Source organism: Salmo trutta, chromosome 8, assembly GCF_901001165.1.
Source record: "Salmo trutta chromosome 8, fSalTru1.1, whole genome shotgun sequence".
Lineage (NCBI taxonomy): Eukaryota > Metazoa > Chordata > Actinopteri > Salmoniformes > Salmonidae > Salmo > Salmo trutta.
Genome location: NC_042964.1, coordinates 39546880 through 39568914, shown reverse-complemented (window position 1 = coordinate 39568914; position 22035 = coordinate 39546880). Strand labels below are relative to the sequence as shown.

Here is a 22035-nt window from a genome sequence, read left to right as displayed (position 1 = left end):
TAGACAGTTGGAATAGTGACTGGCTTGTAGACTGAAAATGATCATGGTCTTGAATGGACAGTCAAGGGTATTACTGCACTATTGGAGCTAGGAACATAAGCATTTCGCTACACCCACGATAACATCTAAATGTGAGTGACCAATCAAATTAGATTTGATGGCAGGCTGATAACGGCTCTCTGTGTGTGTTGTCTGTTCTGATGCCAAGAACACAACAGCCACAGCTTCTCACTTTCGTCTCCAAACCACCATGATGTGACAGCTGGTTACCATGGTTACTGCAACTGACAGGTTAAATTAGCACACTGTGTGTGTGTCTGTATGGTGACAGACTCTAGCTGCTCTGGTCCCTGCCTTCACATTACATCACTTATCCTTAGCACATGGGTCATTATTTTTTTATCTAATCTTCAAAGTTTCAACATGATCAAATATGTTTCTGCCTGATAAAAAAAAGACAGCAGGACACTAACAAGGTTAGCGTGACATGGATACTGACTGCACTGTGCAGTTCTGCATTTTTCAGGCTCCTGAGGCCAAACCACACATGGCCAGAGAAGTGGATCCATTACAGGCCCGATGCACAATGCACTCTCTCCCTCGCACACAGTATACTCAACACACATAAACACCATGATATCATTTTCAAGCCTATCACCACACACCCACACCCACACACACACCCAGTGTTGATGTGTAATATGAATGAGTGTGAGTCACTCTCTCTGATTACACGCAGCAGTGCAGGCCCAGAACTCTACTTGTCTCAGAGACACTGGGTGGGATGCAATGTGACTGGTCACTGGAGAGTATGGCAATAAATAAAAAAATAGAATCCAAATATCTCTAACGTTTCATTTTCAGAATTTGGAAATAGTAGACAGCAGGGAAAAAAATTATCACTAGGCAAAAAATGTTTAACCCAATCCATTTTAAAGCCATCTCTAGTAGCAACCAACACAGACAGATATATTATTTATATTTTAACTTTGAACTTTCTTCAAACTACAAATCTACCATTCCAGTGTTTTTCTTGCTATACTTTATTTACTTTGCCACCATGGCATTTTTTGCCTTTACCTCCCTTATCTCACATCATTTGCTCACATTGTATATAGTCTTATTTTTTTCTACTGCATCATTGATTGTATGTTGTTTTATTCCATGTGTAACTCTGTGTTGTTGTATGTTGTCGAACTGCTTTGCTTTCTTGGCCAGGTCGCAATTGTAAATGAGAACTTGTTCTCAACTTGCCTACCTGGTTAAATAAAGGTGAAATAAAAATAAATAAATAAATAAAAACAGACCAAAAAGGGGGAAACCGACGTTGCCATGGTGACCATGGTCATTTTTTTGTGCAAAAAAAACTTCAAACACATCATTCCTGCTAAACTTATAGCCCCCTCTGTCAGGCCCCCTCCCCAAACCCCCCAAAACAAAAACACAGCCTTTCAAGGAGATGAAATACTCAACTCTAAGAGAGAGAGAAGATGTGTCCCAAATGGCACCCTATGTAGGCAACCCGAAATGCACGTCCTGGTCAAAAGTAGTGAACTACATAGAGAATATGGTAGCATTCAGACAAGAGAGATGTGACCAACAAGTCTTCGCTTTAACTTTTCCCTTTTTGTTTTGCAGCAAAACAGTCAAGGTCACTGTTCACCTCCAAATATGGTCGACTGATAAACATATTTTTTTTTACTCACTTCCTTTGCAGACGTCTGCGCTTGTCTCTGAGGTCTGTTTCCTTCTCATCCTACTCTACTACTTTCTGGCCATAACCACCCACACGTGTGAACTTTCCAATGAATCTAAGCACTGTGAATTCAGAGGTCAGACTTTTTTTGTAATACCAAACTAAGGGCCTGTTCTGTATCAGACTTCTCCATTTGATCTCCTGTTTTTTCCACATTACCGGTATGCAAATACAGCAGCCTACAGTATCTACCTGCCCTTTCTCAAAGCCCTTAGTGCCTTAGTCTAGAAAGAGTGTTTTGGCTTTCACGCATCTTGGACGGGGTCAGGTTTGGGGAGAACTGATCTTGAAACAGTTCATAAGCGTCACATTCCTTGTGGAGCATGGCACACACACACACTGAACTACTTCACGCAAAACACACTCCTGGCCAGCCAGCAGCAGCACAGTCTGTTCGGTGACAAGCTACTAAACTAGAGTTGCCCACATATCACATTTACATCTCCAACTTTAATCAGTGACACTCTTCAGCATGTTAGCACAGTGCTATGCTATGCTAACAGCAATAGCCTACAGTTTTTAGGCCTGTAGTGGTTAGTGACTTCTAGAGCAGGGATCATCAACTAGGCTAGGGCGGTATACCGTATGACGGGATGGTTTTTCAATCTCTTTGAAGTTTAATAAATGTAAATATTTATTGGTGCGGTCTTCAGGCTAGGGTCTATTTTTCCTCCACTTCCTGTCTGACTGACGTGCCCAAAGTAAACTGCCTGTTACTCAGGCCCAGAAGCCAGGATATGCATATAATTGGTACCATTGGATAGAAAACACTTTGGAGTTTGTAGAAATGTTAAAATACTTTATGAGACTATAACACAATTGATATGGTAGGAGAAAATCCAAAGAAAAACCTACAAGAATTAGCTCTTTCAATGAAAAGCTATGGGTCCTATGCAATTCCAGCTCCCTGATTGATATCTAGTGGAAGCCATAGGAATTGCAGTCTTTGTTCAAGGTTTCAGGCTTGTTTCTTCCCAAACGAGGAAGAATTTTGAGTTTTGGTACAGGGAGTCAGAGTTGGAAATCAGTCTGTGCGCGTGCGACGAAGAGGATGCACACTTGCTAATTTAGCTTTTCTATTGAACATACTTCTTTCCTTTTGAAATATACTAGTTTAATTACATTTTAGGGTACCTGAGGATTAAATAGAAATGTATTTTCACTTGTTTTAACAAAGTTTAGTGGTAGCTTTTTGGATTCCTTTCTCTGCAAGTTGAACGAGTGGATTACTCAAATCAATGGCGCCAACTAAACAGACTGTTTGGGATATAAAGAAGAATTTTATCTAACAAAACAACCATGCATGTTGTAGATGAGACCCTTGGGATTGCAAATCAGAGGAAGATTTTCAAAAAGTAAGTGAATATTTAAATCGCTATGTGATTTTACGAAGCCTGTGCTGGTTGAAAAATATTTTGATGTGAGCCGCCATCCTCAAACAATCGCATGGCATGCTTTCGCTGTAAAGCCTATTGTAAATCGGACAATGCAGTTAGATTAACAAGAATTTAAGCTTTTAACCGATATAAGACACTTGTATGTACCTGATCCAGTCTGTAATAACAACATGTTTCAAGCAAACCATCATGGCCCAAGAACGCCAAAGTAAACTGTCTAAATTATATTTTTTTGACTAGGCAAGTCAGTTAACAACAAATTCTTACTTACAATGACGGCCTACCCCAGCCAAACCCTAATGACGCTGGGCCAATTGTGCACCACCCTATGGGACTCCCAATCACGGCCGGTTGTGATACAGCCTGGAATCGAACCAGGGTCTGTAGTGATGCCTCTAGCACTGAGATGCAGTGCCTTAGACGGCTGCGCCACTCAGGAGCCTAAATGACTACTGCCCATAGCACTCACATCTGCAGCCATGAAATGCTTAGAAAGGATGGTCATGGCTCACAACACCATCATCTCCAATTCGCATACCAACCAATCCAGGACCTCTATAACAGGCGGTATCAGAGAAAGGCCAAAGTCTCCAGACACCCAAGTCATAGACTGTCTAGGACCAAAAGGCTCCTGAACAGCTTCTACCCCCCAAGCCATAAGACTGCTGAACAGTTAGTCAAATGGCTTCCCAGACTATTTTCATTGACCCCCCTTTTTTCTGCACTGACTCTCTTGCACTGGCTCTAAGCCCACTCACTGGACTATACACACACACACACACACACACCCTTCACACACACACTGCTGCTGCTTCTAGTTTATTATCTATCCTGATTGCCTAGTCACTTTCACCCCTACCCACATGCACATATTACCTCAACTACCTGGTACCTCTGCACATTGACTTTGTACCAGTGCTCCTTGTATACAGCCTCGTTATAGTCATTTCATTGTGTTACTATTTCCTTTTTTTAATTTAGCTAATTGTTCTTACTTTTTAACTCTGCATTGTTGGGAAAGTGCTCTTAAATAAGCATTTGCCAGTGAAGCCTATACCCATTTTATTCAGCACATGTGACAAATAAAATTATGTGAAACCTGTGAAAAAAAAAAAAAAGAATGTGCCAAAAAACAATAATTTGGCTACGTTGGTTTCGACTCATCGTTACCGCTTACATTACATGGGGACGTGCAAATTCCCGAGCATCATGCGCTCTCTCTCCCTCTGTGTAAAGAAATTTGACTGCAACCAAACACAGCACACACAAATTGTACCAGGAGGCAGGACAGAAAACAGACTGTATTTCCCTGTCATCGCTTGCTTTGTGACCGACAGGCACCTATCCTATCAATAGAGCACTAGAAGATGCAGATCTTTCATTCTAGTGGGCGATGGTTTGACGGACTAGAGAATTGAAACTTAAATGAAAAGTAGCCTACTTAATACAAAGGCAACCGTAAACAGGTCGTCCCCCACGAATGATGCAGCGGCCCCCTTCGGGACAATCCTTGTAATTTGGTAAAATGACAAATCTCTATGGCATGATGCATCATTCATTAGGTACTAGTCTGGAAAATATTGCGTCGAGAGACCTTTGTCCAAAGATGCCACATATCAAGTTTGGTGCAGATCGGTCATTAGGTGCCAGAAGAGTAGTGTTTTAAGTGTTTTTCAAGACATTCTTAACCATAATGGCAGACCTTATGGGACATTGAGATACATTTGTTCCTTGTGAGGAGAGGGACATCTGTACCAAATTTCATGACTTTCGGTCCAACAGGGTGATGGGCATGACATTTCAAAGTTTGCATTTTCAATATCGTTATAGCGCCACCATCTGGCAAATTAGTGTACTTTTGTAAATGCCATATCTCTATGGCAAGACGCATCTTTCACCAAGTTGTCAAAATCGTGTCAGCGCTGTCAGCTATCACATGTGACTAACGTACGGACAAACACACAAACAGCCGGCTGAAAATGAGTATGTAACCGGCTGATTAGACGCCGGCCGGCGCTACTGGAAAATGCTGCCTAGTAGACAGGTACAGAGACAGAGAAAAGAGCCAGTGGACCACACTGAGGAACACAGTACATTTGCATATTAACAGACAATCATATATGGAGTGACCTACAAGGATGGGTGCATACAAAAAACAGCAGGGGTGGGGGTGGGTGAACAACACACAGTAATAATCTGGAACCCAGAAATCAAACAGCTTTCCCTGGGAGAGGGAAGGGGGTGGGGTTGACAACTGTTAAAAAAAAAAGTTGTTTTTTAAATGTAATCATCCATTCACCAGAGATGAATAACCATCCAATCAGGAGCAACCTTTTCCGGCCCAGGACAAATCAGCATTGCTTCCTCTGTCCCTTTCAACCAATCAGATGCTGTGTGCGGGATTAGGCCAAACACAGTGGGACACCAGATTACAATTCCTTTCTTTGATGGCGACGATGAAGAAGGGGAGGGGGTCTTGATCATAGATAAACTGTACTGGCCTAACAGAAAATCTACTCCCACCGCTCATATACCCTGGGGGGGGATTGGAACGATTACTCCTCTAATTCCAGGCTGACTGGGAACAGGATTGCCCCAGTCCTGCCCTGATGGGTAATGGCAGGAGGAGAGGAAGGGTGAGGGGGATAAATTCTCCAAATTCCATGGAAGACCATTAAAGCAAAGCAGGGCTGGTAATTGCCAGGGACCTCACGATAGAATAGTATCACAATATTTTGGTGCCAATACAATATGTAATGCAATTCTAAACAATTGACTCCCTATTTAAAAAGAAGATTGAGTACAAGCTATGAAGGAAAAATACTGGAATATTGGTGCAGGTACAGCCTACTAGCGCAAAACAAATATTGTGAAATGTGCAAAGCAATAAGATGTATGGTCAAATAATTACAGGTCGACCGATTAATCGGAATGGCCGATTAATTAGGCCCGAATTCAAGTTTTCATAACAATCGGACATCGGTATTTTTGGACACCGATTTGTCCGTTTTATTTTTTTTTTCCCACACCTTTATTAAACTAGGCAAGACAGTTAAGAACACATTCTTAATTTCAATGACGGCCTAGGAACGGTGGGTTAACTGCCTTGTTCAGGGGCAGAACGACAGATTTTTACCTTGTCAGCTCGGGGATTCAATCTTGCAACCTTACAGTTAACTAGTCCAACGCTCTAACCACCTGCCTTACATTGCACTCCACAAGGAGCCTGCATGTTACACGAATGCAGTAAGAAGCCACGGTAAGTTGCTAGCTAGCATTAAACTTATCTTATAAAAAAACAATCAATCATAATCACTAGTTAACTACACATGGTTGACGATATTACTAGTTTATCTAGCGTGTCCTGCGTTGCATATAATCGATGCAGTGAGCATTGGCGAAAAAGGACTGTCTTTGCTCCAACGTGTACCTAACCATAAACATCAATGCCGTTCTTAAAATCAATACACAAGTATATTTTTAAACCTGCATATTTAGTTAATATTGCCTGCTAACATTAATTTCTTTTAACTAGGAAAATTGTGTCACTTCTCTTGCAACAGAGTCAGGGTATATGCAGCAGTTTGGGCCACCTGGCTCGTTGCGAACTGTGAAGACTATTTCTTCCTAACAAAGACAGCCAACTTTGCCAAAAGGGGGATGATTTAACAAAAGCGCATTTGCGAAAAATGCACAATCGTTGCACGACTGTACCTAACCATCGATGCCTTTCTTAAAATCAATACACAGAAGTATATATTTTTAAACCTGCATATTTAGCTAAAAGAAATCCAGGTTAGCAGGCAATATTAACCAGGTGAAATTGTGTCACTTCTCTTGTGTTCATTGCACGCAGAGTCAGGGTATATGCAACAGTTTGGGCCGCCTGGCTCGTAGCGAACTAATTTGCCAGAATTTTACGTAATTATGACATAATATTGAAGGTTGTGAAATGTAACAGGAATATTTAGACTTAGGGATGCCACCCGTTAGATAAAATACGGAACGGTTCCTTACTTCACTGAAAGAAAAAACGTTTTGTTTTCGAGATGATAGTTTCCGGATTCTACCATATTAATGACCTATGGCTCGTATTTCTGTGTGTTATTATGTTATAATTAAGTCTATGATTTGATAGAGCAGTCTGACTGAGCGATGGTAGGCACCAGCAGGCTCGTAAGCATTCATTCAAACAACACTTTCGTGCATTTTGTCAGCAGCTCTTCGCAATGCTTCAAGCATTGCGCTGTTTATGACTTCAAGCCTATCAACTCCCGAGATTAGGCTGGTGTAACCGATGTGAAATGGCTAGCTAGTTAGCCGGGTGCGCGCTAATAGCGTTTCAAACGTCACTCGCTCTGAGACTTGGAGTAGTTGTTCCCCTTGCTCTGCATGGGAAACGCTGCTTCGAGGGTGGCTGTTGTCGATGTGTTCCTGGGTCGAGCCCAGGTAGGAGCGAGGAGAGGGACGGAAGCTATACTGTTACACTGGCAATACTAAAGTGCCTATAAGAACATCCAATAGTCAAAGGCATATGAAATACAAATCATAGAGAGAGAAATAGTCCTATAATTCCTATAATAACTACAACCTAAAACTTCTTACCTGGGAATATTGAAGAATCATGATAAAAGGAACCACCAGCTTTCATATGTTCTCAGCAAGGCACTTAAACGTTAGCTTTCTTACATGGCACATATTGCACTTTTACTTTCTTCTCCAACACTTTGTTTTTGCATTATTTAAACCAAATTGAACATGTTTCATTATTTATTTGAGGCCAAATTGATTTTATTGATGTATTATATTAAGTTAAAATAAGTGTTCATTCAGTACTGTTGTAATTATCATTATTAAAAATAAATAAAAATAAAAACCGGCCCATTAAATCGGTATCGGCTTTTTTTGGTCATCCAATAATCGGTATCAGCGTTGAAAAATCATAAATCGGTCGACCTCTACAAATAATATCCTAATATGTAACTGTATCCATTTTTATCCCCATCACTAGCTTCTAGAAGTGGGTCACTGAGGTCAGGCTGCAGGGCCCTGGGGCACTCGTCTGCCTCCTGAATAAGGAGCATTCATTACAGCAGACAGACAGCGATGAAACAGTCACACGCACACACAAGCACACAGCCCCGGGCTGGGGCAGGGACATAAACAAAAGTCCTTCACTAGAAGAGCAGTAGGCTTACATCCAGGTCAGAGCAGGGACCAGAGAGTCACTTTACATCATGTCTGCAGGGAGAGAAGTATCCGGCACAAGCCCTGAGAGACACCAGATCAGCTAGTATTCAGTGTAGCTTCACACTGAGGCAAGCAGTGTCCGTTTACAGCCTAACAGACAGGGAAATGGTAACGTTACCAAGATACCATGGCATGACGAGTCCCATGGTAGAGACATTCCAACACACACACAGCTCTGTCCCCCTTCCAGCAGCACCCCCATCCCCTATGAAAGACAGATTGTGAGGTCTATTTCTGGAGGTCCTGAGTGGCTGCACCCTGGCCTGTTCTAGAACCAGGGAGGAAGTGGAAGCCCACAGATCAAGACGAGAGGAGTGCTGGCAAGATCCCAGCACTCCTTTCTCTCATGTCCTTTTCCGCTGCATTGGTTGTTGTGGTGTTTCAGTCTCACTCTGGCGGTCTCTAAATGTAAAGCTAATTCAAATCGTCCAGCAAAATGTAGGCATATCTATGCACCTGACCTAAAGAAGCAGTGGGTGAATCTCCTGGCTGTCAAAGACAAGAATGCTGCTCACTTGTCGCTGATAGGTATTTCGTTTTATAATGAATTGGACAACACTACAGTAGGTGGCATTCTTCATGTTTCTCTCCTCTATACAGATCTGTGTACCTCTAGCTGGGCTGCATGCTGTTGTAAAGGGAGCGGAGTCACAGTGCTGAGCTCTGGTCCAGGCTCTCTCACTGTGCCAGAGCTGTCACTCCTGGGTGAAAAACAACTGCTGTGCATTCTGTCTAGTCCCCCACTGCTGCATACACAAACAGTAACACTCCTCCAACTGCCTGGGAGGGAGGTAGAAAAGGGGTCAGAACGGAGAGCAGTGTGTGTTGCGGCTGATCATGGAATGAGGCCCCTGGCTTCTACAAAATTGCATACAGCTCCCCACCCACATGAGAACACCCCCCCCCCCTCCTCTCCCAGTTTTCATAGAACACAGACACACAACAGAGGGACAATCTGGATTCTCGCTCTAAACACATCTCCCAAGAGTCCTCTCTCCTATTTCCTGTTTGGGCCGGGAGTCCTGCGGACGGAGTATCCGATTCGCCGCAGTGTTCTCAGCACAAAAGGGGATGGCTGTCAAAACAGAGCTACACAAGAAACCCCAGTCAAGCTGACCACACCCCGGCCATCTTGGCTCCCCATGTGAAGTCTATCTGATCAATGAGAGTTTGGCTTGAGCACAACTATCAGGCTACCTGACACCTTAGTGACTAATGGGGTGTGTGAATGGGAGCTGTAGGCAGCGGTCATCAGAGCAGGGGCGTGCCCTACAACATTGACTGTAAACAGCACAGTAGCAAAACCTGCCCCACAGGGTGCAGAGAGGTCTTGTTTCTCTGGATATCCTCTTCTAATAATTCAACTGGTGAATGCTTTACATTGTACACTGTCGACTCTAATTCTAAGTGTGGTCACATACAATTAAAAGGATGGGTGTAAGCAGGTAAAAGCTTTTCTCCATGACCAAATGTTATGTTGATGATGTAATCACCCAGGAAGCATCTTCTCTAGAAATACAGTGATGTTTCAACAACTCAGACAGTGGAAGTAACTTGCAAACACAGATGAGCTCACACACCCAACCTGTTAGTCAGCAGTTGTGAAACATTCCAGGCCTGTGTAAATGTGTGCCAGTCAAAACACAGATGAAGCAACACCTCCACACCTGTGCTTTCAGGACATGGCAGGACTACAGCTCTGTCAAAATGTCAGGGAGCACCAAGCTCTCTCTGGTATGCGAGAATGACGTCAGAAGGCAATGTCATTGCCCCTGGGAGCATGCATCAGCCTAACAGAATAAAGAGTATCAAACTGGAGTATCGATCTGATTGCAGAAGAGTGGGTATCGTCTTTAGGTAATGAGTATGGGGTCAGTGTTCAGGAACAGGGAGTAAGACTAAAATAAGCTTGTGTTGCCGAAAAGTAAAATGCATACTTTAAAGAATAAAATGTTAGATGCAATTGTTGCAGCAAGTTATTTACTATGCATGTATTTATTAAGCATTGGGCTGCTGTAAAAGGGTTTCAACGACAGACATCATAATCCCTGAGTCTTGTTTTTTTATTGGGTACGGAGGCCTCGTTTCTCCTTGATCACCTCAGCACTTGGGGTTTTACTGTCTGCTTCCCAGATGCTTTACAGGCCGAGTCTGCATTCAGCAGCAAGAACAGCACGGTAGATACAGGAAGGAGAGACATTCTGCAGTGTGTGCAACTTCCACATTATAACATCCTGCCACTCAACCTTGCAGGGATTGGCCCCCTTCAAAGACAGACATGCATTAAATGTATGCAAAGAAAAACAAAATGTTCATTGTCCAACCAAGAAATAAGTACACAAGCCAGTTCTTGCTTGATTTTAGACGCTGAGGACTTGTCATGCTACGATGTTTCTGCATGCTCCATCTAAATAAGTCATAAACAGAATCCATTCTATAAATAAAATACGTTACAAGTTTCCAACTAGCTTAATATATTCATCGGATAAGGCGGCTTTAATATTTCATGGTGAACAGGCCATTATACCGCACAGATCTAGGACACCGCACAAACCGGGGGGGGGGGGGGGGGGGGGGGGGGGGTCAGATAACGGTCCCAAACGCTCAGCGTCCGAAACAACACAACAGGAAGAAAACGGAGCATCTACTGGGCTCCGTTCCGGCCGCTCTGGTTCAAGTGGCTTGGGGAGGGGCAAAGCCATTCTAGGTTAGTCCACAAACAAAAACAGACAAAGAAAACAACCAACAATACTTCCATTTCTAAAACATACGTTAGTTGTTCACAAGCATTGGCAATAAAAATAGTACGCTTATCAAGCAAAGATTTGTTTTGCTTCTCAGAATGACCAACTGGTCCTTTTAATTTCAACCTCATCATGTAAAATCTCGACATGAACGTGTGACTTTTGCTTTACTAGCTCATTCATGTTAGCTTGGCGAGAGGTGACAGAAAATAGTTTTGCTTTAGTTAACTAACAAGTTGATTTAATAAATCCGTATTAACTAGAAGTCTACTCTAACCAACGCCGCCAACACGTCGTTAGCTAGCAAGCTAACAAGAATCCTCCACCAAGCTAGTTAGTTGCAATTTCAGTTATTAGTTAGCTAGATATGACTATGAAAATGATGAATGACAGCTAAAAAAATTGGAATGCAGACATTCACTCAAACTCTTTCCTCGTGGTTTGAAATGACACCAGACGAGAGGCCTTTGACATCCGCGATTTCTAGTTCAGTGCCCTGCCGGATAAGACACCCCACAGCTGTGGGACGCGGTTTTGTCCCGGCCCGGCCCGTCCCCGCCTCCCTTTCCTCCGCCTCCTCCTGTTTACTAGGGCTGAACCGCGGCTAATACGCTAGCATTAGCTAACTAGCACTTAGGAAAATAGCTAGCCCAAAACTCACCTCTCTTATCGAGGTCGTAACCGACCACCACGAAGTAGTCGGCGAGCCTTGCCATCTCGGAGTTCACGGAGACAGGCCTTTATTGCGGTATCCTTTCCCTTTACCGTCGATATTCCATTCACATTCTGTTGGCGAAAGACACATCTCGGGCGACAGAAGCATCCTTCCTGCTGTATCCTGCCGCCATACTGTCAGTATGCCTTGAGTTGACAGCGAAGTGTGACGAGCTGCGCACTGGGATACTGGGAGGGGCGCACGGCAAGAATGTCCCACGACGTGCCATTAATGAATGTAGTTGGGTGTAGATCTCTTGCAAAAAAAACTATAACCACTATTGCCTAGAAATGCAACACGTTGCTAGCTAGATGCTGACAATTATCTTACTGAAAACATGCAATATTTGCGGTAGAATGATTCTGAACAATTAGTGTGTTTAGCATGCATCGATAACATCGTGGCTACAGGGCATGGTACTTGGGAAACCTTATGTAGTCTACCAATGCACATCAACATATCAAATAAACATGTTAAAACAAGTCTTTGACAGCCCAAATTGACTTTTTACAGTGAAAATGACAAAACTGTATCATAACCTTTCTGTGCACTCACTGTCAATCTTTTGCTTATCTAAACTAGAGACCATATCTTCCTCATATCTGTCACAAGTGTTCCCCAGCCTGCATGTCATTGCTGAAATTACTCTGGAATCAGAGGGTCTGCCAGAACTGATCAGACGAGAGCCCACAGGAATGCCTGCTTTTGCAGTGTGTGTGTGGTCAAAAACGATGGTAGCCCATATAGTTGTGTAATGTTGGCCTATACAGAAAATAATCGGTATTAAATAGGATTTATACATTTTCAGTTTTACGCAGTATGCTTGTATGAGAGAGAGATATTAAATAGAACAACACTTCCAACACTTCCTGCAGTGTGATCTTTGACCCAAAGTACTTAACACTCCAGGATTAAAAACCAGGCATGGCTCTTAAGCATTTTTGTCTTTTGTTTTTGTTTTGTATAGCCTTCTCTCTTACTGCACTTGGTATCCCCCCTTGACTTAGAATGATAAACTGTCACTGTGGGTGGTTGGCAAAAAAATGTATGTCAAGAAACACCCCCTATACCTTCCCCCTTCAGTGAGCATAGTGTCAACCCGATAGTATATACTGTAGATAAATCATTGTTGACAATAGAGTGACACTATTTCCCTATGCCTGTATTGAGTCAGGTCAAGGGGGATGGTCTATGCTTCCTACAGCTGACTGGACACATGGCCTTGAACTTCACTTGACAATCTACCAGTAGGCAGGAGGGAGGGAAACACACAATATCCATCTCTTTGGCTCTCCTGGTTGAGCACTAGGCTTTAAGGTAGCAATATTCACTGCCCTGTTAACTGCAGTAACCCTGCTGGTGCATAAATAAAGGTGTTGTAGATACAGAGAGACCTGAGAGAACGACCTAGAGCCTTCTGGCCTTAGTTACAATGGATACACTGATCAAGTTCCCCCACAAAGCCTTGAGAAAGACAAATCAAAATAAATTGTATTTGTCACATGTACCAAATACAACAGGTGTAGACCTTACAGTGAAATGCTTACTTACATTCCCATAACCAACAATGCTGTTTTAAGAAAAATAAGTGGTAAGTAAAAAATAGATCAGTAAAACATTTGAAATTATAATAACAAATAATTAAAGAGCAGCAGTAAAATATCAATAGCGAGGCTATATACAGGGGGTACCAGTACAGATTCAATGTGCGGGTCACCAGTTAGTCAAGGTAATTGAGGTAATATGTACATGTAGGAAGAGTTAAAGTGACTATGCATAGATAATGAACAGAGAGTAGCAGCAGCGTAAAAGTGTGGGGGAGGGGCAATGCAAATAGTCTGGGTAGCCATTTGATTAGCTGTTCAGGAGTCTTTTGGCTTGGGGGTAGAAGCTGTTAAGAAGTATTTTGGACCTAGACTTAGCGCTCCGGTACCGCTTGCCGTGCGGTAGCAGAGAGAACAATCTATGACTAGGGTGGCTGGAGTCTGACAATTTTTAGGGCCTTCCTCTGACAACACCTGGTATACCTGTCCTGGATGGCAGGAAGCTTGGCCCAGTGATGTACTGGGCCGTAGGCACTACCCTCTGTTGTGCCTTGCAGTTGGAGGCCGAGCAGTTGCCATACCAGGCAGTGATGTAACCAGTCAGGATGCTCTCGATGGTGCAGCTGTAGAACTTTTTGAGGATCTGAAAGCCCATGCAAAATGATCCAAATTTTCATTCTCCTGAGGGGAATAGGCTTTGTAGTGCCCTCTTCACGTCTGTCTTGGTGTGTTTGGACCATGATAGTTTGTTGTTGATGTGGACATCAATGAACTTCAAGCTCTCAACCTGCTCCACTACAGCCCCGTCTATGAGAATGGGGGCGTGCTCGGTCCTCCTTTTCCTGTAGTCCAAACTAATGAAGTCGTCCGTTGGAGGTGTTTCATCTCCACATCCAGTTCCAGTTCCCCTCTGAAGACGACCCAGCCCAGCGCTGCTGACATTCCTGGTCCTTCTCACCGCTCATGTGTGTCTCCCCTGTTAGGAGCATCCATGCCCTGGGTAGACATAGCACAGATAGCAAGATCTCGGATTGGCATACATACACTGTTATTATGTTGTGTGTTGATAATATTACTAAGCAAAATTAACACATTAATATTTTGAGTTACACTTCAAAGCTCCATTAGCGTGTGAAAACTGACTTTTAAGCAGAGAGAATTGGCTACAGTATTTGTTCCTGATCTCAGTTCCTACATCGATTACTATTGTCAAACAGAGAAAAAGACAGAGACAGAAACAGCGACAGAGAGGGCCAGCTCCTCCTGTCACTGATTCTCTGTAACTCATGACACACAGCCCACTCAGAACACAAAGAGAAGAACTGTCAGGTCGGATGCGACAAGTCACCTGACTTCCTGCCAACAAACCAACAGACAGGAAGTGGGTTGAAGGCCTCTTGCAAATCATAGCTCTCGTGGGGCATCAAGCATTCAATTGCTCATCCTCTGAGATAAAGCAAGCGTGAAAATGTCCTTAATGAGGACAAGAAGAGTAGCGATCAAAAGGTTTCACTTCCCCAAGCGTCTCAAACTGTACTGTATCTGACGATAGACGTGAAAAGGGGAACTCTTTTCTGATTTGCTGGTAGTCTGGTAAAGGTAAAAATTGGTCTATATATACTGCAGTGCTGCCACTGTGGAAGGAAGAGAGATAGTTCAGGATGTCAATCCAACTGACGTCTATAGTGCTGTAATAATACAGAATGTTTCCTCTCAAGGAGGCAGATACCATCTAAGTATACATAAACACAATATTAATTGAGCCTATGATGTTTATCTGCTGTGGGAATTTACTCTTTGAGAAAACAAACCAAATGCAAGTGTTGGACAGACTTAGGCCTGGATGAAGAGGTCATTGGACCAGTCTGTGGTTGATAGGAGAGGCCCTGACCCAGGCTGCAAGGCTCAGCCTCCTCACTACTTCCCTGGGGTCAGAGATCCACAGAGTCCCCATGGTACCCAGGTGCCTGGAGCACGCACACACCCGCAGGCGATGGGAAATGTAGCAAAGGGCTTTGTGTACAGTAAACTCTATATTCCTGCTCTGTAACTATTAGTGTTTTCACTCATAACATACAGAGAAGAAGCTTCAGGGCAGGTAGAGATGTCAGAGATCTCTCTCCTGAGCTCTCTGGTGCAAGAAATCTTCTGTTCATTTATTTAAAGTGAATTAAAGGTCACATGAATTCACTGTATATAAAGAAATATTATAAGCAAGTTGTATTTTCAAAATTCCTGTCCATTTAAGGAGTTGAAAGAAACTTAACACCCGCCCATGGTCGTTGCCAGGTCTGTAAGTAAATGTATTAATGAACCAAGCATGCCTCTGAGAGAATGCATGAGGTAGGTTAACTGCACTAGGTTTAACCTTATTTTATTCTACACTGAGTATACCAAAGATTAGGAGCACCTTCCTAATATTTAGTTGCCCTTTTGTCCTCAGAACAGCCTACATTTGTCCGGGCATGGACTCTACAAGGTGTCGAAAGTGTTCCACAGGGATGCTGGCCCATGTTGACTCTAATGCTTCCCACAGTTGTGTCAAATTGGCTGGATGTTCTTTGGGTGGTGGACCATTCTTCATACACACGTGAAACTGTTGAGTGTGAAAAACCCAGCAGCGTTGCAGTTCTTGGCACAAACCGGTGTGCCTAGCACCTACTATCATAACCCGTTCAAAGGCACTTAATTGTTTTGTCTTGCCCATTCACCCTCTGAATGGCAGACACACACAATCCACGTCTGAATTGTCTCAAGGCTTATTAATCTTCTTTAACCTGTCTCCTCCCCTTTATATTTAACAGGTGACATCAATAAGGGATTATAGGTTTCACCTGGATTCACCTGGTCAGTCTATATCATGGAAAGAGCAGGTGTTCTTAATGTTTTGTAAACTCGGTGTACATGGCCATGATACTATCATCAATCTTTTATTTGTTTGGCTATTTGATACTGGGATCTCCTGTTCTCCTGCCGCCAGTTAAAAAGGGCTCAGTCAGGCGCTGTCAGTTCTGGAAGCACCACTATTGTCTGCCTCCACTGTCCCATCTAGCAACAAGCACCCCGTCTGTGCTAACATCTTTCACCACACAGAGGAGTGATCCCTCATTTGCTCATGAAATGGGCACACTGGGCAAAACCCTAACTCAATCAGGCCATCTCCTCCAACCCCCGTCACCTTCGGCCCCTTGCTGGTAACAAGAGCCATGCAAACAAACTTGACTGTGTGCTGTCAGAGAGACGACTAGCCACGGAAACAATCTTGGTTGTACCCCAATCCCCTACAAACTAGCAGTGTAAACACATTTGATGGGGGGAGCCACTTTGCCTGTGAGCACACAGGGGAGACGAGGATGCTCATCCCAGTGGGAAACACCATGTCTCCAAAATTATTTCTCACAGAGGATTTAATACTTAATACTCATACTTAGGGTTCAAGGGTCTGCTTGACATTACAAAAAGTCCTAATTTGATCATGTTTGTTTTCTTGTGTTTTAAAAAATGCTGACAAATTATGTTTATCTTCTATCTGGGACATAATCTGGTCTGTCCCCAGCCCCATTGGAGGTCAAAGCCTTTGTGTTTGGCAAAGCTCCACTGGGCTCAGCTATGTGTGCCTCTGCAGCTGGCCTCAGTAACTGTCCTTTGCTGTAGAACATTCGACTGATAGGAGGTTCACTAGGGGGCAGCAATTGTAAGATAACCAGATACAATGAGGTTTCTGGTACTGTGCAGACGCTCACAAACAGTGAACTGCACTGTAACTAAGTGAAACAACAGAAAAAGCAGGAAGTAAATTAATATATGAGTGAATTGATGGATGAATGAATAGATGCACATGGAATTTTTGGAAGATGGAGTAAAGTAGAAATGAATATTTGAGAAATCATTCTTGAGTTATGATCAAGTTGCTGTGTAAGGAAGAAAAGCAGGTATTGGGTACCCACTGGGAAAACACTAATTGAATCAATGTTCTTTCCTCGTCATTTCAATGAAATTATGTTGACCCAACGTGGAATAGACGTTGAATTGATGTCTGTGCCTAGTGGGTTATACTGTAACTTCTTGCAGTACATACGGAAAATGAAGTACTATATCTGTAGAAAATATTTTTAGGGATCTATCAAGAGGTTTTCTCAGAAACAGGGGGGAACTTTTGGACTCTGGGAGACTCCATCAATCTTCCCCCAGCCCACAGGTGTTGTTTGTTTGTATGCACATCTTCTCCGCCATTTGAATGCACATTACTGGTACTAAAACGATTCAGCTGTTTTGCAACGAAGCCACCTACTTTGAGAGAAATGATCAGAACACTTCAACTCTGTAAATTGTTTATGTGGGGCTTCCTGTTCAGAAACCATAAGCAGACATATCCCCTGACCCCCCTGTGTACCCAACATTAGATAGCACAGATGATTTCTACACAGATTATGTTGTGTAATATGTTCTGTTTCGCCCTGGGGAGCCTCTGTTTATAAGGGCTCCAGTGAAATTATAGTAAAACATTTATCAATTTCAGAACATTTACACAACCAATCAGCCAGTCTGTGACCCCAAAAATGTCACATTGGCTGAGACAAGAAGAGAGGAGGTTGGGCAGTACCACTCTTGAATGGGTTGAGTCCTACTTGTTGGGGAGGGAACAAGTGGTAGAGGGAAAGGGTTTTCCCTCCGAGGCTACCCATAAACTGTGGCGTGCCACAAGGGAGCATGCTAGGGCCTCTGTTATTCCTGCTGTACATTAATGATATAAAGGATGCTTGCTCATGTAACCTGTGTCACGCCCTGACCGTAGAGATCCTTATTATTCTCTATGTTTGGTTAGGTCAGGGTGTGACTCGGGTGGGGAAGTCTATGTTTTTTGTTTCTTTGTTTTTGGGCCGAGTGTGGTTCCCAATCAGAGGCAGCTGTCTATCATTGTCTCTGATTGGGAATCATACTTAGGCTGCCTGTTTTCCACCTGTGTTTGTGGGAGGTTGTTTTCTGTTTAGCCTCTGTTGCCTGACAGAACTGTACGTTTTCGTTTTTTCACCTTTTGTTATTTTGTTTGAGTGTGTTGTGATAATAAAGAATCATGAGCACTTACCATGCTGCGCTTTGGTCCACTTCTCCACCTAACGACGACCGTTACAACCTGTTTCTGTATGAAGAGGATTCTGCACTCCTGGTGTCTCACAAAAACTAAACCACACTGTAGAGTATACTGAATGCAGAGCTCACTAACATCAATGCATGGCTCATAGACAACAAGCTATCTCTGCACCTCGGCAAAACAGAAGCAATTCTTTTGGGGTCTAAATTGAAACTAAGCAAGTCCTCAGGCATCAGGGTACAGCTAGCAAGAGAGGTACTCACAGCCAAAACAGTAGGCAATTACTTAGAATGTACACTAGATGGCAACATCGGAGGGGGAGTATGGCCACTAGGGTACGTGGTAAGAAAGGGCGGGCTAATGCACTCATTTTGACTATGCTAGTGTTATGGGTTAGAACCGTCTACCTATTTTGAACGCACGTTGTTGGTCTGACTGCGCCAAGTGTGTGTGATTGTTATTTAAGGGTGTGGCCTTTTGTATAAAACCCTTCCTGTTTGTGTCATTCAGGGGATCCCCTCACTATGTGCTGGTTGGCTTGCCTTGGGAGGCCGGGACTGGTGATGGTGGTTTTTAACAAAGTATGAGAAATAGGAATTATTGTACATGTAGTGTGTTTAAGCACTGGCGTCCATATTTCACCTAGACTTGCTCTCCTTCTCCCTGGGCACGCCCTCCGTGACCGTGGCAACACATTATTATTGTCTGTTTGAGTATGTGAATGGAATGTATAAACCTAGTGTTATTTGTGTGATAATGAAGTCTGTCTTGTAGTACAGTTGTACGGCGCTCCTGGAGCTGAAGATAGTATATGGACATTACGTAGGCCAGGAGATTGTGCATTTCTTGTGACGATGAAAATAAATTGTTGTTGTCTGATTCCCATGCTCCACTTTTTGATGCAAAGAACCTGTTATGTTTAGCTTAGTCCCAAGGATCTACCTCGCGTATTAAAAGGTGGCGTGGTACGACTACAGGAATGAAATATTTCTGTGTATTTCCCCCACGTTACAATAGCACTTCATGGTTCGAAGGCTTAACTGATCTACTAAAAAGCAAGCTTCAGATAGCCCAGAACAAGTTGATTAGGCTGGTGTTGAATCTGAGCCCACGTACTCAAATTGGTAGGAGCCAGTTTCAGGAGCTCAACTGGCTGCCCGTTGAGTCAAAGGTCACACAGACTAGGCTTAGTCTGGTACATAGGATCATCCATGGGGCAGCCCCAAGGTATTTGTCTGACTACTTTCCCCATGTTAGAGATTCACACAACCATAACACTAAAGCTAGGATTGTGTGTGTGTGTGTGTGTGTGTGTGTGTGTGTGTGTGTGTGTGTGTGCGTGCGTGCGTGCGTGCGTGCGTGCGTGCGTGTGTGTGTAGATTTAGATGCCTGACAGGGAAAGGTACTTTTTTATACTAAGGAGCCACTGAGTGGAATAGTTGTTTTAAATTATATTTATATATAATAAGAAAGCAGCGTCGCACAATCACAGATCCATGTCCTTTGATTGCTTGACCACGACATTGTTTCGACAGGACATCATGGTGCTCTGTCGGTCCATTTCAAAGCCAGAGTGATTAAAAGTTGGAGGATCTTTTCAAGTACAGTGTGTGCTGCATAGAGCACTTACTCATGTGCACTAATTGCCACATTATTACACAACCAGTAACGCCAGTGCATGATTGAGAGATCAAACCAGGCGGTAACCCCTCTGTTCATCAGCACACTGAGGGCACTGCTTCACAGGGCTGATGTCACATGATGCCTGCTCATTGTTACATAAATGGGTCAAAATCATGGTAGAGCTGTCCAGCTTTGATATCCAATACATCCTCACCTCAGTTTGAATCAATCAGTTACCAATTCAGATACCTGTTATGCATTGCGGAATCCTTGCAGTTGATATTCATCTCTTGGTTTTGCAAGGGTGAAGTTATATACTATTGGACTTTTTGTCTTTTAAAATAATTATTGATTGGGAACTCACCTTTGGTCAAATTTGAATTGCCATCTCCAGAGTAGGAGAATTACATGTCTCATTCATTAGGGTCAGAACATCACAATGCTCTATGTAGCTATAATGTCATGTTTATAACATGCTTATGGATGGGTAATGTATGGTATAATGTACATTTTTACCAAACACTGTAACAGGCTAGACCTGACTGATGCCTTTTGAGGTCAAGAAGAAGGTGAGTTGACTTCCTGATTGGTTTACTGTGTCATTGTTATGATCCCCCCTGGGAAAATGACACCAAACCAGAGATTATAATAGATTATAGAGAGTGGATCCTTTAATTTCAGCCCAGGCTGGATTAGGCTGCTAGTGGCTATTACCTGTGTGGGCACTGATACTAATGTTATTATAATGATTATGAGAGACTAATGGAGGACTTCAAAGCCTTCAACACTGCTGGAATACACACAGTGACAACAGTGGAGTGTGAGAAATTGGGAAATTGGCAGCAGTCAGACGATTTGGTGAGCAATGAACATTGCTTAAAAACACAATTCATAACAGAGAGAAGGGGGGAGAAGAATTTCAAAATGTGGGAAACTGTCTGACTGATTTAACAAACAAAATGTATATGATTCTTCAGGGGTGCTCTGTTTCAGACCTATATTCCCTATATTTACTTTCCCCACTCTATAGTTTATATTAACCCAAGCTGAAGCTCAAGGGGGCTCTCCTAAACTAGGAAAGACACTCAACCTTTGGCAACACATTTGGTCTGTTTTCCCTGAAATGATGGTTGCGTAACTACGTAACTCTCCTCAGTGTTTTGTGTGGATCAGGTATGTACATTATGACTATGCAGCCTAATTAATAAAACATGTCACAAACAGGATAGAGCGCAGGTGTTCATGCTTGCTAAGCTCGGAGACAATACAGACTCACCCACTTTCCCAACGGACACTGAGTGGAATATGACTCGTGTGAGTCCGTTTTAGGATATACGAGTCTAAACACGTGACTGACACATCTACAACACCGTAGTAAGTTTACTAAACACAAACGACAACATCCTCATTGTATTCAGGAAGAAAACGCCCTAAACAAATTAGCTGCACGTGATCTTTATAGCCCTGGTGGCATCAAGCTGTATGATAGCCAATGTAACCACTCATTATCATAGGTCACATGGTACTCTTTATGAGGTCATATTTCCTTATAGTTCTGGAAAATGTAGAATAAAAAAATATTTGTGGCATAATCAGGAAGCAATCTAACGTATCAATACGTTAGCAATGGGTGTAGCCATGGGTGTGTCTGTCCAAAATTCTGAAAGAGAACTATCTATACCTATCCCTCAGGCTCACTTGGTGTTGAAGGCAAAGATAAGAGAGAAGGGAAAGGGAGGGGGTGAAAAACACATGATAATAGTCTGAGAAAATCATTTTGAGAATATGCCACCATTTGTTTGCATGACATATACTATGGGAAATTGTTAATAAAACAACATTTGGATCAATGGTTGGTTAAGGATTAGTATGGATCTTTCTTAAAATCTATCTTAAATATGAATATCTATAGCT

The 22035-nt window shown here is 42.9% G+C and overlaps 1 protein-coding gene across 11 annotated transcripts in view; it reads right to left on the bottom strand.

Annotated features, from left to right (window-relative positions):
• sbf1 (SET binding factor 1) overlaps positions 1-12031 on the bottom strand; it is an 88837-nt gene extending 76806 nt beyond the window's left edge. For all 11 annotated transcript variants that reach the window (XM_029761283.1, XM_029761290.1, XM_029761287.1 and 8 more), the window contains exon 1: positions 11809-12031. In XM_029761283.1, coding sequence (XP_029617143.1) covers positions 11809-11863 — 55 coding nt within the window. In that variant the 5' untranslated portion in view covers positions 11864-12031. The remainder of the gene's footprint in view (positions 1-11808) is intronic.
• Between the last annotated feature and the right edge of the window lie 10004 nt (positions 12032-22035).